The 23,937-nt window shown below is 36.4% G+C and overlaps 1 protein-coding gene across 3 annotated transcripts in view; it reads right to left on the reverse strand.

Annotated features, from left to right (window-relative positions):
- LYST (lysosomal trafficking regulator) overlaps positions 1-23,937 on the reverse strand; it is a 193,923-nt gene that overhangs the window by 111,058 nt on the left and 58,928 nt on the right. For all 3 annotated transcript variants that reach the window (XM_027094060.1, XM_027094059.1, XM_027094061.1), the window contains 10 exons: positions 20,177-22,256; positions 17,745-18,768; positions 15,818-15,979; positions 14,170-14,326; positions 11,829-12,055; positions 11,257-11,323; positions 7,357-7,466; positions 4,806-5,238; positions 1,667-1,811; positions 502-675 (listed from right to left, as the gene is read on the reverse strand). In XM_027094060.1, coding sequence (XP_026949861.1) covers positions 502-675; positions 1,667-1,811; positions 4,806-5,238; positions 7,357-7,466; positions 11,257-11,323; positions 11,829-12,055; positions 14,170-14,326; positions 15,818-15,979; positions 17,745-18,768; positions 20,177-22,256 — 4,579 coding nt within the window. The remainder of the gene's footprint in view (positions 1-501; positions 676-1,666; positions 1,812-4,805; positions 5,239-7,356; positions 7,467-11,256; positions 11,324-11,828; positions 12,056-14,169; positions 14,327-15,817; positions 15,980-17,744; positions 18,769-20,176; positions 22,257-23,937) is intronic.

Genomic DNA, 23,937 nt, shown 5'->3' on the forward strand with positions numbered 1-23,937 from the left:
GTAAAAGTCATATAGTACTATAACCAAATCTATCACCTGGCATATTTCTAGGACCCTATCTTAATCTATCACCTGATACATTGGCTTATATTTTTCTCTAGTCATTCTAATTTCTTTTGAAACTCTGATTTAATTTAGGTATGAGTCTTATTAGCCACTTAATTTAAGTAATTCCTTATGGATTCATTTTATAATATATGGGCTTGATGGACTAAATTATAGGTTCAGTTGCTTGACGTAATATACGTTCTACATGAATGCCTAAAAGTTCAGATTTCTGCATGCTCCCCAAATTCAAATATTAATCTTCAACAATTATTTCTAAGGGGAATTAATTTTGTATGAAAGTGATAAATAGGAAAAAATATCTAACTTGACAGACTCATATGTTAATATATAGTAAAATTTTACCTATAGTTTTCTGTAATGTTTCAGAAGTTGTAACAGAATAATTAAAATTGTAACTGACATTAATAAGTATTTACTAAAAATGTTTCATACCTCTGTCCAGAGACCCATATGGAGATCTTCCCATGGATATTCTTTTTCCCTTGGGGCTGCTGCAAGTAGGTGAGTACTAAATGTTGCCATTTGCTCGGAAGGAAAATATTCTCCTGTGATTCAACCTGTGCTAGTAAAACAGCTTTTGTATCGTCATTTGAATCCATGCACACACTGCACAAAAAGAAAAATGGTAAAGGCTAAAAACATGAAATTTCTGATCTCAGTTTTTAACATGTGTATCAACTACAATTCTAGATATTTAAGTGAAATTAAAAATCAGCTCTATTATTAAACTAACTTGAAAAGTCAGTAGGTCTTTGTTTTACACCGTAATCTGCTTAGTTATTTTATTGTACTATTACCTCAATTCATGAACTAAAATAGATTTGGCTCATTTGCTAGTTAGGGTTACCAATTTGGGCAATAACCTTCAGAATTCAATTTGCAGAAAAAATTTTATTAGTACTATCTATACAGTCATTGCCTTTTTAGAAATTACAGTGTAATATTTGGTTCACACAAAAATTAATACATATTATACATAAATATCTAAATGCCTAAAACAAGGATGTATTGTTGGTCTAACCTACTTCGAAGGATTACTAAGAGAATTAAGATATAATTTATATAATGTACCAAGTAACCTTTATTACATTTACAGAGCATAGATCCCTAAGCAACATGTTTCATTTAAAGTTTTATAAAGATAGTATCATACTAGTCATACTCACTCAATACAAATAAAAGACTTGTATCTATACTAGTTAACAAAGGCAGTAGGAAAAAAAGGACAAGACAGCAACGAGAACCTAAGCTTATTAGATAGTAGTTCTTAAATATATAATCTACATGAAAAACTGCTGATAACAACGTAAGATCACTGCAATCTGATGGAATATTTTCATAGATAAGACTTCAGTATTTGGTCTAAGATACAACTGAGAATTAATATAATGTACTTCAGAGTTTAATTATAGATTTTTAGATAGAATAATATATTGTTACAAAGGCTGTATTAATAACTGTTAGAATGTATCTTCTTTTTTTAAAGAATTTTCTATTTTGCTGTAATGATCTTTATTAGCAGATTTCACATTAATGTCTCTTACATAAATTATTTAAATACATGAGCTATTCATGATGGGTTGAGGATAATCATTACCGAAAGATAAAAGTGCCACTGTGGGGATCAGCCCACACTTGGATCATCAGCGCTTTGGATCCCAATGAGATCATATGAATACAGCCTTCCTCTATGAGCCTTTCACCAGGACTCACGGACTCTGCACCTTCTGGTCTGTTGTGCTCTAGGAGAAAAAGATGTTAGAATGATCGTTAAGCAACTGATAAAAAATGAGTGGAAAAGTGAATCTAAAAGATTACAAAGCATGGTTGTTCATTTGTAGTAAATTATTTACCTGGAATGTCTGAACATTCCAGGTAAATAAACAACGTTTATTTCCAAACAACATTTCCAAAGTTTAGATGTTAACTCCAAAATGAAGAGTGAAAACAGTAATTGAGCGCAACAGAAGTTGTTAAATGTTTTAAAATACATGATAACCGAGGGCTAATTGCAGGAATCAAGAGACCACTGTGATGTCACTGTGCTATGATTCTTTTATTGACTGGACTGGGCCACGGTGACATCGGGGCCCCAGCCCAGGGAGCGCACACCATTGTCACATGCCTTGCACCACCAAAAATCTCTATAATAATAATAACAATAGCATGCTTTTAAAAAAATTTTATATTAAAATTCCTTTTAGAAAAATTGTGGTGTTTGAATATAGTCCTTGCCTAGACTCCCTGATGCGTGATCTCTGAACGTAATTACTGAGTGATTCTGAAACTCTAACATCTCTCTCCAAGGCAAGCGAAGGTAAATGCTATAGGCTTTGAGCCATCTGGTTATGATCTTGACTTCTCTTTCTCACCACTTAAAACTTAGCACTGCCTGAGTATGTATGATGAGCTCAGTCCTCAGCCATGCGACCTATTATCATGATTCATGACTTCATGTAAAGCTACACTAAGATGTACCAAAATATAAAATGCATGCCCAAAGGCTCGGACTTTTAGAGAAGATAAACACTTATATTGGATTGTGTTCGGATTGCACATATATTGGTTGTCAATTTTCTACGGGTATAACCACCGCCAGGGACTTCCCTGGCAGTCCAGTGGTTAAGACTTTGCCTTCCAGTGCAGGGGGTGCCGGTTTGATCCCTGGTTGGGGAGCTAAGATCCCATGTACCTCGCAGCCAAAAACCAAAACATAAAACAGAAGCAACACTGTAACAAATTCAATAAGGACTTTAAGAAAATGGTCCATATCAAAAACAAAATCATATTAAAAAAAAACAACAACAAACCACCACCAATTTTTAAGAATACTCCCCCTAGCAATGACAATAGTCTTAAAAAAGAACAGTTAAATTCATTGATTATCTTGAGGACTATTGCCCAAGATATAAGATATATAGAGAACTCATATCTGAAGTGATATCGAAAAAAATGTTTCCATATCAAATCTGAACTTGTACAATTAAGAGACCAGAAGAGAAACCAGTGTGTGTTCAGGAATTCAGAGTAGTTATATTATAAATATTTCTTAATTTAGTGCTCATGACAGTCTTGTGAGGTAAATATTATTATCCCCATTTTGAGGGTGACAGAACTGAGGTGCTGAGGGGTTAAATAACTTGCTCAACGGCACACAGTGGTTTAGTGGCAAAGGATGTGTTATCACTGTAATATTTTCTTCACCTTTCTTCAATTTTTTTGTAGGTATACTATTTTTAAATGTTAATTTTAAATGTTCATGCAAGATTATCTTTCTAAAACACACATTTTCTAATACATCTTTACAATAAGAAATTTTAAAAATGTTCCCAATATGTAGTTTTCTCAGGTCATTGTGTATATTTATTCATTTTATAAGAGACCGTTTACATTGTGATTGCTCCCACTTAATATGTAAGAAAGAGATCTGCAGTTTATAGTGTAGTGGTGATATTTAAGCTCTGGAATTAAATATAGGTGGGTTTAAATCCATTTCCAGCACTTACCACCCACATAAATCGGTCATGCTGCCTAACTTCATCTACAAATACAGACAGTATGAGCACTCACCTTACTGAAATGTTGTGAAGATTAAAAATGTATATAGCAAGAGCAGAGCAAAGTGACACAATCCAGAAAGCTCTCCATGTACCTTAGACAGCACCATCATCAATAACATCACATGTATATCCTTCAGAGCTATCAATTCTTAGGTGGCAAAATTCAATTCACAAAAGAAAACACTATAACTACCTAAAACATTAAATTATCTGCTAAGATTTCTTAAAAGTTCAGCTTCCTAGGCTAACCCATAAAAGTACCTAAGTGTGTTCTGCTAATAACTTGGAAATAACGTCTGTGGAAAAGTAGATTCAGAGCTCCAACTGTGGATATCAGGTGACATTTCCCACCCTTCAATCTCGACAGTGTCGTTAAGGTTTTCCGTTCCATCTACAGGTCAGCGGTAGAAGACCTCCCTGGAAACCAGATACTGGTGAAGGCCTAGTGTTCTGAAGCAGAGGCTCTGCTGGCATGTGTAAACCTTGTGGAATGAGCAGCCATTGAGGCCAGCACCTCCCTATAATCATAACCCCCTAAACCTGTCTCATTCAGTCATTTCATTCATTCATGGACCCTAAGAATTAGCCTACCTGCTTTACTTACCACCACCATAAACTGCTTTCTAACGAACAGCTTCTTTCTACCTAGCAGTTTCCTAGTAGCATAATCGCGATTCGAGCAGTTATAGAAAGAACTGGAATGAAATTTATTCTCACTCTGGAGGTTGGCTGATGCGTTTAAACATTCTTGAACTACGAGAGAGAAAGGAGATGAAATGGAGGCGGACTAACAGGAGGTGGGAAACTGGTGGCAGACGGATGGCAAAGTGGCTACAGGGTTTCATCCTTTCCTTTTCAAACACCAGGAGCCACCCTAACCCAGTGACGGGACCAGGAAAGAGGCAAGAAAGGGGGCTGGTGAGCCCTGCAGCAGTTGCAGATGTGGCCCACCTGCGCCCCCGCCCCATACACACTAGGCAAAAGAACAGAAGAAAATGGAGTTTTCAGGGCTATCTGACAATGCAGGCTTCGGTAAGTCGGAGCCTGCCCTGCTGAGGCATTCCATGTGAAGAGCATTTGAGAGTAAGTCAGAGCATCGCTGTATTCTCAGTGCTCAACTACTATAAAACCGCTGCTGGAAAAACCTTAGTGCAACCGATAACGCTGTTGTCATACCTGTTCCACCAAAATTACTATCCAGTAAAATTAACGATTTGTTTCTTTTCTTCGTCTTCTTTCCTTTTTCTGTGGTACTCTCAGCTTCGTGAACGCGCTCCACATTAAACCACAGTGAAACGCTGAAACCTTCCGACAGGTGTGGCCAGCAGTTTTGTCCTAGCAATGGCAAGTGGACGGGGGCTACATGCCAAGAGGAAAGCAGCTGCTGGGGAAAACTGTCACTGTCACCCTCCTTCTTGCTCCGCGAAACTCGTGCTCTTCTTAATAACCCCATGGCCTTACTGTTTAGAATCGTGGGACACTTTTGTGAAAAAGATGAAACACCATTGCTTAAATTTGGAGTATGCAGCAAAGGGAAGGTGAGATACTGTGAAGGACTCATAGTAATGTCACTTTCAACAATTTTCAGAATACCCAGAAGAAGAATTTCCTAGAGGAGAAGAAAACCACACAAAACTTTACAATCATGTTACAAGGTACATAATAATCTTGAAAGTCAGGTTATAAATGAAAATACAAACATATACATATGCATATCAGCATTCCTATTTAAATACCTTCCTATCTACTATATCATTAAAATATTCATTTTTTGTGTGTAGTTAAGATAAAATATGAAACAGAGGTTTCAGTCCTAAAATATATAATCTCTTGTGGTTAAAACTTAAAAAGTTATGAGTTGGTTTTAAGTACTAGCAATTAAATACAATAATTATATCAGGAATCATTTCTAGCAAAGAAAGATGTTTATTTCCAAGTACACTATAGTTGCTTCTATCAATTATTTTTAAATGAGGGATAGAATCAGAGACCTTACAAATGCTTCAGATTTCTAAATGGCACTTACAGCATGACTGACTTCACAAAGTTGAGTGCTCCGTTACTTTCCACCTTATTTTACATGTCTTTTCCCTAATCAAATAAAATTTCTTTCATCTCTGTTTGGTAAACTAAAATAAGGTTTTTAGGTTTATTTATAATTACAAGTTTTTGGTTAAACTCAAACAGAGAATGTACAGAAGAGATGACAGGAAACAAGTATTTAATTAAAGGGAAAAGCAACGACTAAGGAGACAAGTAAAAAAATAGAAACGATTAACCCAGTACAATGCCCTACCCATGCATAAAATAACATCTAATGTTGATTACTACAATGATAAATGAACTCAGAAAAATAGAATAGAAACATTCCGTAAATATACAGTCAGTTCTCAATTGTCTACATGAGTGGGTTTTTTTTTAACATGTTTATTGGAGTATAATTGCTTTACACTGTTGTGTTAGTTGCTGCTGTATAACAAAGTGAATCAGATATACATATGTCCCCATATCTCTTCCCTCTTGCGTCTCCCTCCCTTCCACCCTCCCTAACCCACCCCTCTAGGTGGTCACAAAGCACCAAGCTGATCTCCCTGTGCTATGCGGCTGTTTCCCACTAGCTATTGGTTTTACATTTGGTAGTGTATATATGTCCGTGCCACTCTCTCACTTCATCCCAGCTTACCTTTCCCTCTCCCCATGTCCTCAGGTCCATTCTCTACATCTGCTTCTTTATTCCTGTCCTGCCCCTAGGTGCTTCAGAACCTTTTTTTTTTTTTTAGATTCCATATGTATGTGTTAGCATACGGTATTTGTTCTCTTTCTGACTTACTTCACTCTCTGTGACAGACCCTGGGTCCATCCACCTCACTACAAATAACTCAATTTCATTTCTTTTTATGGCTGAGTAATATTCCATTGTATATATGTGCCACATCTTCTTTATCCATTCACCTGTCGATGGACACTTAGGTTGCTTCCATGTCCTGGCTATTGTAAATAGTGCTGCAATGAACATTGTGGTACATGACTCTTTTTGAATTATGGTTTCCTCAGGGTGCATGCCCAGTAGTGGGATTGCTGGGTCGTATGGTAGTTCTATTTTTAAGTTTTTTAAGGAACCTCCATACTGTTCTCCGTTACACTAGTGGTTTTTGACCTTGTGTTCCACAGAGCTCCCTCGGGGTCTACAAAGCTCAAGTGGGGTGGTGAAATGGGCAGGGCTCAGGAACATCCTTCAACCTTGCTTCAAAGACAGTAGCTCCAAAGTTTTCTGTTTTATTTGCTTATGCTTCTAGTCAAGGTTTCATTATAAAAATGGGTTTCTTAGCAAAGAACGGTCTAAAAATCACTAAGCTGCACCAATGGACAAGTGATAGAAGATAAATGAAGAGTGAGTAACAATTTTCTTAAAGAAAAGGGTAACTCTCAAAATGGTTATAATTATCTTTAGTAATTAAAATTATTTAGCATTTCTTAAGCACAAAGACTTGGGGTGGAATGGGGTAAAGGGACTACAATCCCAATGATAATGTCTAGCTAGCCAAAATTGAAGCAAAATGGTTAAAACTGTGTAAATAACAAAATAATTGAGCAGTTCACACGCAATAACATGGAGCTGACTATATAATAATTACCACATCAAAAGAGGGAGCTTAGTGATTTCTAAATAATAAAAAAAAATTCTATTAGTTATCAGTGAAAAAATGGCAAATTATAGCATATTTACTGTACAAGGAGATTTCTCCAGAAATATTCTCAAAAGAAGGGTTAGCTCTTCCGAACATGTTCTTGAACTCATCAAAGATACCAAAAGATCCACCAGTACTCTCTGGCATGCTAAATTAAAGAAAGAGAGAAGGGGGAAAATTAAAGCCAATATACAATAATTAAAAGAACGGAATAAGCAATTTCACTGAAAGAGATCAAACACTATTGTCACATCTTGAATGGATTATAAATACTCTAATAATCCAAAAATCTGCTGAAGAAATAACAATACAATTAAATGCAAACCAACTAACCAACTGACAAACAACAACAAAACCACTTTTCTTCAAGATTGGTTAGCTCAAAGTAAAATAAAGGTATTATTTAAAGAAGCATAAATTAATACGGTATTTCTTAAATAAGCTGTTAGGTACCATAAAATAGTCTGCTACCTTCTCATGTTGAAAATGTTTAATTTATGATTATAACTTTCTAAATAGAAAATTAGATGACATAAGTAAAAGTGGAAGCATTAAAAATTACGAAAACACTAAAATATGACAAATGATTAGTTTGAACACTTTATTCTATCACGGGGTTTACTATGAAATATAATTGGTAATACACAAATTCATAAACTGTCTAGAGTAAAATAAATATTTGTAGCGTATATTACAGCGATCGAAGTATACTTGCATGCATTATCTCAGCCAATCCTAACCAAAATAAAGTCCTACAAAATAAATATTATCTCCCTTTTGGACATGACAAAATAATTCTGATATAAAACCTGAGAACAGAAGTTATGTTTCAGCAACATGTTTTGTAGAAGCAGTGAACTGATACAGTAGCGTAATGGTAGACATATCTAGAAATAAACTTGCAACAAGACTATAAAATAGCATGGACTTTATCCTGTAAGTAACATCAATCAGTTAAAGGTTTTAGAGTAGGAAAATAACATGATCGATGTAAAGTGTATGTGCTTAGATTTTTTTTTCCAGTTCAAAACTAACAGGCTCCAGTTCAAAATGGGGGAATAGAGATATACACATACATATACATATGCCTTTGTCTACCACCGAAAAGTCGCTGAACTGAAAGTTCAGAATAACAAAAAGGAAGAAACCCATAACAGGAAAAAAGTGGGGAGGCAGTGGGCATTGGGAGCAGGTCAAGTGAGAGATTTAAAAATATTTCTTGAAGATGGAAGGAGAGACAGATAAAAGAGAAAGCTGCAGCCCAGAATCTCTTTGAATTACAAAGGGGCTCAGAGGAATGAAGAGCCGATCTGTCCCAAATCTGAGGAGGAAGTAAGAACGGGGTTGCAAGCACAGGGATTAATAAAAGGTCTGTCTGTGACATCCACCTCTCTCCTTGATTCCGAGTAAACAGCACGGATAAGTCACCTTTTACCTTTATGCCCGAAACCTGTAAACTCTTCTCAAAAGAAACTGAATGGCTTCTGCCAAGAAAAAGCTGAGATGTATGGTGGGATGTTAGCATCAGGGCTACCAGGTATAACTGTAAAAGTCTGCAGACTGGCCGAGTTGCCTAACCAAGGGGAAAAATAGGAACTGAAGAGTATACAGAGTACCCAGAGAACTCCCAATACTCAACAACAAAAAAAGAAACACCCTGATTTTGAAAAAGGGTGAAGGATTTGAATAGACATGTCTCCAAAGAAGATATACAGATGGCTAACAAGTACATGAAAAGATGATCAACGTCACTAATCATTATGGAAATGCAAATCAAAACCACAGTGAGATACCACAGTGAGGAAAACATCAGACAAATTCAGCAGGGAGACATTCTACAGCATGATCAGTCCTCCTCAAAACTCTCCAGGTCATTAAACAGGGAAAGTCTAAGAAATTGTCACAGTCAAGAGGGAACCTAAGGAGGTATGACAACTAAATGCAATGTGAATCCTGGCTAAGATCTTTAAACACAAGAACATTAGGTACACATTAAGGCAATCTGAATAAATTATGGACATTAGTTAATAATGATATAACAATATAGGTTCATTAATTATAGCAAATATACTAAGGTTAATCTGGGTACTCTGTACCATCTGCTCAATCTCTCTGTAAAGGTAAAGCTGTTGTAAAAAATAAAGCTTATTAATAAAAAAATTAAAAAGCAATCTACATTAAATCAAAATAAAATTAAAAAATGATTTTTAAAAACCTGAAGTACTGATGTATGCTACAACATAGATGAAAATATTATGCTAAGCGAAATAAACCAGTCACAAAAAAACACATACTCCATTTACATGAAATATCTAGAATAGGTAAATCTGTAAGACAGGAAATAGATTAGTGACTGCCAGGGGTTGGGGCACGTGCGTGGGGGAGGGTGAAGGGGAAAGGGGGAGTGACTGCTACAGGGTATGGGGTTTCTCTTGAGGCGATGAAAATGTTTTAACTTGGACAACTCTGAACCTACTAAAAAACACTAAACTGTATACTTCAAATGGGTGAATGGTATAGTATATTAATATATCTCAATTATATCACAAATATATCTCATGTATACAAGTTATATCTCAGTAAAGCTGTTAGAAAAGATAATGGAATAGAATTTCTCAGAGCTAAGCTGGAAATAAGTCTTCAGATCAAAAAAGTCCACTAAGTGCCCAACACAATAAATAAAAATATACCCATACACTAAGTAGATGGGGAAGAAGGGAAGGCTTTTCCTTACCATGTAATCCCAATTAATAAATGAAGATGGAATGATGGAAACAGAAAATTACTATTTGGCAAACCACCATATTAACTGTTTCAGTCAAGAGTCATCAATGGATGCTAAAATGAGTGGGTTAAAGTATGATGAAAAAAAGGATATTTACATAGCCTTAAGTTATCTCCCCATAAGAAACTTACTAATTATAAAGAGAAAATACTAACAATGGAAACACCCGGCAAAACACCACCTTAACCAAGTGATCAGTCAACATCACCAGTAATAAGATACAGATATCATGAACCCCTAGATATGATGCACTGTGAAAAGGCATAGCCATCACTTGTGAGGTATGCATGCCCAAAATGCATAACTTGAATTTGATCATGAGAAAATATGTGACAAACCCAAATTAACATTTTGTGTATGTCGGCCTTAATTCTCCAATTACAATTTAGGTTTCTCCAACTAAAATCTAGGTTTCTATCTAGTGTATATAATATAATCATATTACGTATTCATTATGAATTTGTCAAATGTCTGTGAAAGTACAGAGTAGAGAGTGGGCACTCAAGCAATACCTGATAAAAGCAGCAATACAGGGCTTCCCTGGTGGCACAGTGGTTGAGAATCTGCCTGCCAATGCAGTGGACACGGGTTCGAGCCCCGGTATGGGAGGATCCCACATGCTGCGGAGCAACTAGGCCCGTGAGCCACAACTACTGAGCCTGCGCGTCTGGAGCCTGTGCTCCGCAACAAGAGAGGCCGCGATAGTGAGAGGCCCGCGCACCGCAATGAAGAGTGGCCCCCGCTTGCCACAACTAGAGAAAGCCCTCGCACAGAAACGAAGACCCAATACAGCAAAAATAAATAAATAAAATTAATAAAAACGTCTACCCCCAACATCTTCTTTTAAAAAAAAAAAAAAGCAGCAATACAGTGTTTAGACTGGGCTACAGTCCTCGCAATGCCACTTCTATGTATATGACCCTGAACAACTAATTTGGGCCCTTGGAATTTAGATTTTCCTCTCTATAAACTCAAGATACTTATACTATGTCTACCGCATGGGATGGTTCTGAGAAACAAAAGAGATGATGCATATAAAGCTACTTTTGAAAACACACAGCACTATGCCAATGGAAGCCATTATTGTCAACTCTTCATTTCACATAGCAACAAAATTATTTCAAAGCTATTGTTTAAAACAGTTTCAACGCACCTTGAAAATCAGAATCAGTCTGTGTTAAAATACTCAAGAACCCTCCTAAAAGATTTTTCACAGTTCCCTGAAGATTAAAAAACAAAACATAAGAAATTAAATTTCTTACCTCATGAAAGCATGAAGCAACTGTAATATCATAATAAATTACTTGATAGTCTACTGTATACAGATTTCTAGGTATTTTAAAATAAGTGGAGAGAATGCTATGTGTAGGATTATACATAATTTTCATTTTGTTTTTTGTGCTGTTTTGTTTTCTGAGTTTTCAAAACAATGACCATATATTAAAATTAAATGCAATTTTTCAAATATTATCCACTCTCAGAAACATACTAGGATTCTTATTAGTTAGCCAATGACAACATTAATTTTTATGCTACTTTGGAGAACTATGGAAATAGGAGATTTTTAGAATATCACTTGTACTAAAAACATACATTAAGGTATTATAAAAGGTAAGTAATCATCTCAATTTTCAGACAAGTTGGGTTATATATAAACAAAGAGATGAGTAATTGGGGCATGCGTGTGGTAAATATTGATCACATTTAACTAAATACGTCTTTTACCTGTTGCATGAGTAGAAAAATATTCTTTTCTTTCTGCCTGATGATTTTCAAAAAACTCTCAAATACGTGGGAAAGCACGTCAAGTTTGGCTTTACCAGCAGAAAGCAAATTTAATTCCAGCGTACAAATCTCAGGATAAATTATTTCCCCTTGAGTGAGGTTTTCAAGTAAGTCATTTGGACTGCTTGATGCACTGAAACTTTCTACTTCAGGCTTTAAGTCTACCCCTAAAAGGGGGGAAAGAAAAGATTATTTTTATTCCCTAAACATTGACAAAAGATTTCAAATCTCGTTCATCATTTAGGAGATCTAGTGGCACAAGTGCTATTTATAAGAGGCTCACAAAACCTTTTCCTACTGCTTGACTTTTGATTACAATAAGTATCCTGAAAAATCAAATCATATGGATATTTTGAAGATAAATGAGTAGCCTTAAAAGTAATTTTGATCTTCACTAGAACCACGAATATTATCAACTGTAATTTTTACAGACCTGTGACACAGGTTTAACACACTCCTTTGACACAACTGGAACAAAATGCTATCCCAAACTTTCAGATGCCAAAATACCTAAATCACAGGGTAGTTCATTTGTTTGCCCATATCTCTGTGAAAACAGTAGGTCTGGCTATTGGTTGGATGAATTTTATACTGTGTCTTCCTCATAAGTGAGAAACAGACAGACTTTCAATGAATTTCAATTTCAAGTACTTTCAATGAATATTACATTTTGGAAATTTTAACTGTTATGCTCTTTAAAGAAACTGCTGTACTCTTTTAAAGAGTTCATATAGGTAAGAATGTATAAATTTCTACCTAGACCAAAATTCTTTAAATTAAGATCTATCTAGCAAACTTACAAAAAGGAGGAAATCTATCATTATAAAATCATGTCTGTACTCTGATAAAACTAACACTGTTGGGACTTCCCTGGCAGTCCAGCGGTTAAGACGTCGTGCTTCCATTGCAGGGAGCGCAGGTTAGATCCCTGGTCAGGGAACTAAGATCGCGCATGCCACACAGTGTGGCCAAACAAACAAACAAAAAAAACTAACACTATTAAACCAGTATTTTTTCAAAAGCACCTGCTCAGGAGGTTGGGGGGAGGGAGAAGTGGAAGAAGGTGGTTAAAAGGTACAAACTTCCAGTTATAAGATAAATAAGTACTAGGGATATAATGTACAACATGATGACTATAGTCACCATTGCTGTATGATATATAGGAAAGTTAAGAGAGTAGATTCTAAGAGTTCTCATCACAAGGAGAAATGTTTATTTCTTTTCTTTTTATTGTATCTATATGAGATGATGAATGCTAACTAACCCTACTGTGGTAATCATTTCACAGTATGTCAATCCAACCACCTTAAACTTACACAGTGATGTGTGTCAATTATTTCTCAATAAAACTGGAAAAAACGTATTAAAGTAGTTTGTTTAATGAATCAAGTAAGCTACATGACTATATATATATGTGTGTGGCTTTCAATTCGTGGTTGTTCCTTTGTTCTTTTCACTCTCTTTATGGTAAAAAAACAAAGAAACAAAAAATACCTGCTATGGGCCCATCAAGCCCTTTCAGTAGGACATCAGTGATTATTCCCATTCACTCAGTGGGAAAGAGAAAATAGACTTTGAGGAAGATAAACCACTGCAAACTTAGTGAAGACTAACAGTACTGGCAGAGTCACTAGATCAGCAGATTTAAAGATGGAGCCTTCCCAGAAATCTCCATATTTTCCATTCTACCCAAGTTTTAGGCCTGGAAACAAAGGACCATATGCAATGTCGTTCCATCCTAAACAAGCTGGGCTGTGGTGAGCTAAGAAGAAATCTATGCTGCAGCATTCTTGGAGGCCACAAAGAGATGTCTGCATTCCTTATATTATTTAAGCTTTATAACAAACTCCCTGCAGTGCTCTTCCTGTCAATGTTTGCTGCATAGATCTTTTGTATTTAGGCCTCAACGTAAACATATCTTCAGAGAGGCCTTCTCCGACCACCCAATCACTATCACATCACCCTGTTTTATTTCTTCATACTGCTTATTTCTGATACTTATTGTTTGTCTTTTCCACTAGAATATATATGAAAGCAGGGACTTCCTCTACCCTGTATTCTTAGGCACTCGGTCAATGTTTGTGATAACAAAATATATCTCATTGTTTTAAACTGCTTACAAGAATGCCAGAATTTGTTGTCAAGATCAAATGAAATGATGATGCAATGCACTTTTTAGATGTAAGGCAATACAAAATTCTAAAGTGATATTATTATGAACCATTTGCTAATTAATAATCTGACTTCAAATCCAATCACAAGTCCTTCAGTGATATTTTACCATCATCCCAGGTTTCACTGTCCTCAGGATTGCTTTCAGTATCTGCTTCATAACCTTCTTCTTCAACCAAAAGTTGAATACTGCAACACTGAGAATCCTCAGCTTCTTCTGAAAAATCACCAGGTTGGGACGACAATTCTTCTTCAGACTGATGACTCTATAAGATCAGTGTAATTAAAAGGCAAAAGTTGTAATGTTTGTTCATTTTTCATAAATAAGGTATTTACTACTCAAAAGTCATTTTAAGGACAGCTTCGGTATTTTAAGAAAAAAGTCTTAGGAATCAATATTAACCATTACACATTATGAAATTCGCACAGAATAATTTTCTTGATTAACACCTCAAAAAATAGCTGTCCTAAAAGATTAAGCTATAGGTCATTTCAGTTTTACTGAAAAATAAGTCTAAGAAATTTCATTCTAGTTATATGATAAGAAATGACTAAAAACCACAATGAGGTAGAATTAAGTTGTACTTCTTACAACTTCACGTGAATAAATATGTATTATTTTTACATATTTGTTCATGGAAAAGATTTTTTCATAGGATTTTTATAAATAAAGTGTTTCATAAATTAGATAACCAGAGAAGAGATGAAAAATTTTCAAGGAAATTAATTTTAAGATTTCAGAATACAGTTGTCTATATACAAGCATCTCAGAAATCAAGAGTTCCAGCATTAACTCCCTGTGCAATATCTTGTGGCATGAAATTTTCCTTCTCTTATAAACATGCTACTAATAGCTTCATTTTAGAAAACACACTTGAAGAAGCTCAGAGTATTTTATCATTGCAACAGTAATAAAAGGTAAAGTAAACTTCTTTTTTAATAAGTAGGTAGGTATTTTAACCCACCTAGGTATTTTGACATTTTAGGTAGGTATTTTAACATCTTCCAGTTAACCAACTGCTTCAGTAATATGATGAAGGCATTAGTAGTTATTTCAGTAAGTTTTTAACTTATGACGAACAGTAACATAAAATATTATGGCAGAAGATTATAAGATGCCAATGTATGTCCAGACCAAGGAATTTAAAAAGAAGTTACATAAGGATAAAGGAGAGGTGACAATTAACTAAAGGTAAAGAAACATGAAAGGAGAGGGAAGTTAACTAAATATGTATCCGAGTTTCAGGGAAAAAAATTAAAATAGTTCTTTTAGAAAACAATGTTAACAGAACAACTAAAAAACTATGACTGCTATTTTCTATGCAAGTACTAGTCATTTTTAATGCTGAGTGATTTAAAATTAAAGTGAGAAGAGAGTTCTGGAAATACTAGCTGCACCAATATAGGATCAAATAAGACAGCTGAGTCACTGCCATCCCTGAATTGTTATTTAATAAACTATCAGTTTATACATAAGACTTATCAAACAATACCTTTCCACCTAACTAGAAGTAATTCTCAGAAAATCTCCAGATTAGATGAAGAAAAGCATGTCATACTGCTCTCCTGTTTTTTATGAGATACGGCACTGACTAAATACAATCCACCCCACGTGACGGCGACACGGCCCATCGAACTCACATGACCAAATCCTGGCCCATATGTCCTAACCACATTCGTTGGTGTCTTACTCCCACCCCACACGCTTCTGCCTCTGCCAGTCACACCCAAACAACACAACTGTCAGTTATTCATACCTTCTCAGTCATAGCATCATCGTGTTCAAAATCTGCTGAATGATTCCCCAGTGCAACTCGAAGCAGGGCATCAAATAAAGGCTTTGCTAATTCTGTTTCAATCACCTTTGACTTGGAAAGATGGCTCCTCATTTCAAGCAGTATATTTTCCACAGACAAGTTCTAAGGTAAAAAAAAAAAAGAGAGAGACTAAGAATATTAACATGCTTTAAGAAAAAATTAAACAGTGACAAAACAAATGATAAATTAATAGTTACTTAAGTAAACGCTAGTCCATTTATTTGCAGTTGATATGAAATTAAAATGACTATAAATACCTAGCGCCAATACAAACATCCTACTGTTACAATTAATAACAACATTTTAATTTATCGAATGCTTTACTCATCTTATTTGGTTTTGAATTTCAATGTACCATAAATTAATTGTATCATGCAAAGAATGTTTAGTTAAAACTTCAGGGGTTTGATTAACCATCTCTAGATTTTACAAATTCCTTCAGACTCTAAGAAGCACTTATGTTCTAATCCTTTTCTCTTCCTCTCTTCTTTACTCCTTCCCATCTGTCCTTCAGGGGAACTCTCACCGCTTGCTTACGTTCCTCTACTAGGGGATGAGGCCATAAGGATGGATAGGAAACTGACTTCTTCCTTAAGGAATTATCTCCGTCCAATGTGAGACACAGATACATACAGACAAGATATGATGGTGACCATACGAGAGCTATAAATAAACTTCTCTGAGTACAGAAAAGAGAGGATGTGCCTGAGAGACCTGTCAAAGTGTCCAGAGGAAGGACTGTATTAGATGAACAATGAAGAACAAGTTGGAGACAGCAGGCATAGAAGCAGAGAGAGAGGATACACCAGACAGAAGAACAGGTACAAAAGTACAGAAGTGATGACCAAGAATGGCATCTCGAGAAGCTGTCAGCTCAGTATGGCTGATTGCAGCATGGTGAAGGACAGCAGGAAATTAGGCTAAACAAGGAAGTGAAAGCAAGACTGTGATGGGCTCTGCGTGCCATACTAAGGAGTGTCTATTTTAATTGTGAGCAACGTGGAGGCATCAGGATGTTTTAGACAGGAGGCATTATGGAGGCTGGGACTGCAGTCAGGAGAGCCTGCTGGCTGACAGAACGGTTAGGGGTGAGTTAGTAAGGAAAGAAGGGATCTGCCATATTCGAAGTGTCCTTAGAAGCAAGGCCCGAAACTGAGGACTCCTTTTTCTCTGAGACATGCTCTCAGGAGAAATTTGCAAAGGTGTGAGGGAGGCAGAATATGTCGGGGGAAGAAGCCAGGCAAAGATGCAGTTCCAGAATAACTGTGTAGCCCCAGCCTAATTCCAAGGGAAGCTCTGGAGCCTCAGCTGCACCACAGAAACTGGCACACACACACACACACACACCCAGAGCCATTCCCATCAATCACCGGCTCTGAGCACCCTCCCCAGGTCGGCCAAGGGCACTCCTTGGGAGATGCGTACAGGTGTGAGTCCTCAGCAGTCAACATCTGCAGCAGACGGTGGACGGGGGGATCAGCTTGGTAGGGGACCTGGGCAGGGCACCAAACAGAATCAACAAGGCTGAAGAGTCTGAACTTTGGAATACAATACTCATTATTACTCATCTGACATTCAGTGAGAACTAATGCCTTTCAGAGTTGGTAAATTTGTCACATGTGGGTTCTGAATTCCAAACTAAAACGTAAGCTTCTTGAGGGCAAGAACAGGCTCGTGTACTCTTCTGTGTCCGCCACAGTACCTGGTACTGTGCTAAGCATGCAGGAGCACCTCAAAACTTAGAATCTTTGGAAAAACAAAATGACAATAGTATTACATTAGAACTTTAAAAAAACAAACAAACAAACAAATTAATAAATATATGTATATGTAAAACACAATAGCTAGAGGAAGGACAAGTTACTACCTGATTAGGTAACTCCAATTCCATCTTCTGCTGACTAGCTCTGCTGCCATGAAGACAAATAGCCAAAAGGGCTTCCAAAAGTCGTATGCCCTGAAGTGAGGTCTCGCTTTCTCGATTCGTAAATACTTTTGCTTCCTCGGGAGCAGCTTCCGCGGCTGGAATATGTTCCACATTCATGGAAGGAATAGGCTGTGACTCCAATTTACCTAAACTGTCAGCACTCTTTTTCAGACTACCCAGTTCTGAAGGTGTGGGGTCACTTTTCACAGACAAAGATAATAAATCTTCCTTCACAGTGACCTCAGATTGAGAAGGTCTGTGTAAATCTTGGTTTTCCTCTACACTTATATCTCCCTCCTTTCTCCCGTGCTCCTCTTCAGGACTTCTGAATAGTTCCTGTATTATCATAAATATTAATTTATGGCATACTCGGAAACCACCAAGCCTATAAAACTGTTTCTGGAAAACTGGACTCAACATGTAGATCCCATGACACATTGACCAAATGTCTGCTGCTTGGTGCATGTGTTTGGGAGAGGGCAGGACGAGGCTCTCGAGAGAGAAACATGGCAGCATGTGTTGCAAAGGCTCGCTCGCTGTACTGTCGTAGCCAGAAGTATCTTCTGAATCATTGGCTGACTCTCTATCAGATTCTGCTTCTTTACTTACGCACAAGAACGCCACACAGAGGAAGAGGTTTATCGTGTTGATATAAACATCCTGGGTGACAGACTTCCGTTTCTTTGGATAAGCATCTTTGAGGCGGGCATAAAATTTGCTAAGACTCTGAGAATCTGAATAAGCTTGCTGGTTGCACAAAGTACTGACATTTAAAGATGACAGCTCCTTCTGTTCAAGGTCTGTCCCATCAATACCTGGAATTGAAGAATCTTTCTGTTGTTGCCCTAGGCTGATTATCAGAGTTTCAAATGCTTTTAGCGAGTGATTTCGAATACCATCTAAGTAATTTAATTCAATTATTTGGTTCACTCCATTACAACTTAAAAACAAATCTCTTATTACCCTGTGAAAGAAAAAAAAATACAAGAGCTTTTACATATAGCAACATCATTTATAAGTAGGTACATATACTATTTAAATATGTCATTGCTAAACACCACCTATTTCAACTCATCAATTATCTGGCTGAAGTCCTCAGATATGACCAGGATCTTAAGTGGCTTTCTAGTTACTTTTACATCCTTCTTCAAACACTCCAGCAACATTTGAAAAGAACAGATTACAACGCATCTCAAGTTAAACGAAGCAACACATCTCAAGTTAAGTTAAACAAAGCATATTTTTCTCCAAATGGCAAATTTCTCTATCAATTCTCAGTGCCACAGCCACCATCACATTTGAGATGGACACTCCGGAAGCCCGGAGACATTTGTGTGTCCATCTGTTTGTCTGCCTGATGGATCACCCAGGACTTTTGTTTGTTTTAAATCTGTATGTCACACAGGGAAAGAAGCAAACTGCAGATCTGAAGTTTTTCAGCTCTGTCTCAGGTAAGACTCACGGATCTGGATCACTGGCCACAAATATGCCAAGGAGTTAAAAACTTTCAAAGCAAAGTCAGTTCTATTTAAACAATGTCAGAATGTCAGGAATTTTTAAAAAAATGATTGTAAAGATAATGAATGATCACAGATGGGTTGTATTTTATTACGTTTTTTAAATGGTGTATGCATTAATTTGAAAGGCCAAACTACCCATCAGAAGCAAGCTTTATTTATAAAACTATTTTTTAAGTATCAGAGTTGATAATCACAAAATCTGCAAAACTCATCGATGGGATTCTAAATTAATTTTAATTTTCTCCTTTTTGCTTGATGGTATTTTCCACATATATTGCTTAGGCAATAAATGTAGACATGGTATTTAAAAAATAATAATTCCCTTAATTTCACTACCTCCATAAATAATTATCATTTTATGTATATGCATATTTTACCTAGTTGTAAATAAGTGGATGATATTTTTATTTTATTGATAAAATATTATAAGTATTTTTTCATGTCCCAACATGATCCTTTTAAACATTATTTTTTAATGGCTAATAATAGTACATCAACAAAATATAAAATAATTAATTTAACCTTGCCCCTGCTGTTGGATACTTGTGTTGTGTCCATTTTTTTCTCAGAAATATATTTAAAACTTTACTTTTTCTTTTTCAGAGAAATTAAAATCAATGGCTCTATCCTCTTCTCTATGACCACCCCAGTAAAAACAAACAAATGAACAAATACACAAATATTAAAAAAAAAATCTGACATGGGATGGGAATTTTTTGGTAGTTGTTAAACTAAAAATTAAATCCTAGGAAAAAATAAATAATAAAGATATTCAAAAGCATACAATGAGAAAAAAATATCTACACACACACACACACACACACACACACACACACACACACACACACGAACCTTGATTTAAGCAGGGTAGGCAGAGTTTTTAAATAAATCTGAACCACTTCCTGGGGCAAACACTGGTCATGATGGCTACATACATGAGTCTGAGCTGAAGTAATGTCGAGCTGTTGACAATGATGTGCTAATTCAACTCCTCTTTGGAGCACAGGATTAAATATGTAGTTATACAATTTCCACTGAACAACTATATTGCCTTTCTGGATTAAACTGGAAATGTGACTTGCAATCTGCACACTACATAATCTGTCTTCTTCAAAAACAAAACTCTGATAAGCCTCTAAGGCATCCCATTTCCACAACAGGTCTTCAGATCCACTGCTGGGCAGGATCCCTTGAAATCTGTAAGAAGGACTGGATAAACCTGAGGAAGGTTCAGCATCGCATGAGTTTCCCTGCAGGGTCTCTTCTAATTTGGCTAGTTGATCTGAGTCAACAGTACAAATATTGCAAGCTGCTTTCTTAGTTTTTTGTGGTATCTCGGCTCCTCCTAACTGATCCAAAATAAGTTTGTTAAGAATATTTAATATATGCTGCCGACAGTTTTTCAGGGCTGGCGATTTAAAAGCATAGAGCAAAGGGATGATCACAGATTTGGGATCCATGCAACAGCATATGCCGATGTTCTGAACACCCGAGAGAATCTGGACGCACGTGCTGCTCAAGGAAGCCTGCTGCAGTAAGCGTAAACACTGGTGAGCACACACTGCAATGCAACAGCACCGCTCGGGGTAATACACGTCTCCATCTGCCGTCTCTTCAAACGGGTTTTTGGAAACTTGGTTTTTAAAAGCCGAAACCAGCAGACCTGAGAGATCTCTGTGGTGATGCATGAGGTGGGAATATTCACACCGTCTGTGCCTTTTTCTTGTACACATTGAATGATGAAGTTGCTCTGATTTCACTTTTTTGACAGTGCTCATTATTTTCATCACACTATTGATGAGGGCTTTCAAATGTTCTGAGGCCTCAGGAGGAACCCCATCTCTTACAACCAGCCACTCCATTTGAAGAACTGCTGTTTCAAGTAAATGAAATCCATGATGCTGAATGAATTCTTGAACCAGATCCATGGCTTGACTGAAGAAGAAAGGATTTGAAGCTGCACTTTGAAGACAACAGATCAGGATCTGTAAAACTCCCTCTAGGAGCTCAGGTAAAAGAAGCGCTCTATGGCGATACTTGGAAAACACAAAATCTTCCTGAACCTCTTGTAGTGTTTTCTTTTGTCTTGGTGCAAAAGGGTCGGGCTGCTTTTCTAGGCAAGTTCTAATTTTTAAAGCTGCTCTAAGCAATTCCGTTAAATTTTTTCTAAGACTTTCTGGCATCATCTCTGCCATACTAATATCTACTGACATAAGATGCAACACTGTTCGAAAAAGCATCCGTTGAATCAAAGCCACTGGTTCTTCAGTCCAACCTGCAGAAACCATCCGACTCTCCAAATTGTCGCTGAGATTACAGCAGTCCCCAAAACCCGCTAGGAACTCAGTCAGCGTGGGCACTACACTGGCAGCTAGAGCAGAATTATGATTCAAGGTAATGTCAAACTTACAAACTTTCTCTAATAAAGATAACAGAACATGACATAAGTCAAATGGAGAATTGTTCATGTGACTGATGATAGACAAGGCCTCTGGCTCACTTAAAATGTCAGTGTTTGACTCCTGTCTTGGAATCTTCTCTCTGGAATTTTCCAAAGCCATGGTATCAGGAGCAGTCTGTTCTTTGGTTGATAAGTGGTCAAGCTTAGCTGTAAGGTGGTCTTCTTTAGGAGACTGTGTTACAAAATGCTGCAGCGGATGGGACCTTCTATGCTTAGTCATTACTATACTTTTGTCATCTGAATTGACTTCTGAATCTGAGGTGGAGAGCTGCGTCTTTCTTGCATCTCTTACAGAATAGCGATGGGTAGTTTTACGCTGTCGTCTGCTTTGTTGAAAAACATTTACTTTTGCAGAAACCTGACCGGCTGGGGCACTTCCTTCTAAATATAATTTTTCCTGAGTAGATCTTTGAGAACTTGAGTTCTTTTCTTTGGTCAGGATTATATCAGCTGAGAACGGTAGATTAAAATCTAACAATATGAAGAAAGAAAATTTAGAATATCTTAATATGTTTTAAAACTCAGTTTGCATAGGTGATTACCCTCTTACTTATCATTCACTTTAGGAGTTTATCCTCAGTATATTTTTATTATGGGGCTGATTTCCTTTAGCCTTTTGTTATGTCTCTACTCCCCTTCCTCCCCTTATCACTTCACTTCCTTATCCCGCTCATGTTAAGTACCAGGTGGCACTGGTTCAAAGGATACAAATTGATTCTGAAAACAACAAGGAGAACAGTGTTAGGAAAGTAGTACTGGTATTTAGCGCTACTATTCCTACCATTTTACAAATCTCCTCCGATAATGCCATTAATTAAGACACAGGGGTGTATTATATTCTCAAAACAGTATTTAGCTTATAGCCCTGATATAACTTAGAAACTTTAAGATTTTCTAAAATTATTTAAAAATCATACAGTAGATACCAAATGTTCTCCAAGACTGAGGTTAAAAGAGTTATTCATTCACAGTATCTACGGCATGTGCTACGCACTGAACTAGGCACAGGTACAGGCATTCCTGTTTCATCCTCAGTGCCTAGAACCTAGGGCTGCCGTGTGGTCACCACTCAATACCTATCTCTTAGGGAAATGAATAAATTTTCCATACTAATTAAAAAGATAATGAAATTGGTCTTTCCCTTTGCAATAACACGTAATAAGATCTCTACAAAGATACAGTTACAGTTCAGAATGAATAAATTAAAAAATCTGTAAATAAAAGACTTGTGCTTTAATTAAGGGAGATTAAAAGGAGTCTGACAAATTCCATGTATGCAAAAGATGCAGGCAATGAAGACAACTTCCCCAAAAGGACACAAATTAGATTTCTTAAGTGATTAACAATTTGTGAATTCTATAAATTAAGAAGAAAACAAGAGCAGAATCAGTGAATCAACAAATATGTAGGATAACAATATTACAAGAACTCAGGTAACTCCCTAAAAGAGAGCTCCATATCAGAAATACATTAAAAATGCATATATGGCATTAAAATACAATTCAGGAGATTTTTCTTTTTTTTTTTCAACCTGAGATATCCTTAAGCATCTCACAATTCGCATATTCCAGAAGTGGTCAAGGGGGAAAACTGTTAACCCCTCCACTGAAACATTGAAACTAAGTTTCATATACTTAATATGATATGTATACACATATTTTTATTTTTTCTGAATCAGAAATTCAAAGTATGTAAGTGTAAAAGTATGTAAAGTATGTAAAAGTATAAAAGTATGTAAAGTAAGGGTAATAATTCTACCAAGTCCTGACAAAATATTACTTCAAATTTATCCTTTAAAAGCAACACTAGAAAAACTAAACTGCAAAAGTCATTGACGGAGTACTGGTAATGGAAAGCAGCCTTTAAAAGAAGCAAAGAATCTTTAATTTCCTTCTTCAAACTTTTCACTCTCCATTTCTCAAATACTAGGCTACACATCCGTATTTACTCCTTTTGCTGAGTGTTCTGCTTCTTCATCTATTTTCTAATCATCATTACATTCAAGGAATCCCCTAAGAAGGACCATGGTTTCTGTATTATTAAAAGAAATAAAAATTATTTGCCTAAAGAATTTTTCATATTAAGTATCATACTAATATATACCGTTCTGATTTTGAGCCGTATCAACCGTTACAGCAGAAGTAACTTTTCA

The sequence above is a fragment of the Aethalodelphis obliquidens genome, unplaced genomic scaffold, assembly GCF_003676395.1.
Source record: "Aethalodelphis obliquidens isolate GAN/ISIS:26980383/991018 unplaced genomic scaffold, ASM367639v1 scaffold87, whole genome shotgun sequence".
Lineage (NCBI taxonomy): Eukaryota > Metazoa > Chordata > Mammalia > Artiodactyla > Delphinidae > Aethalodelphis > Aethalodelphis obliquidens.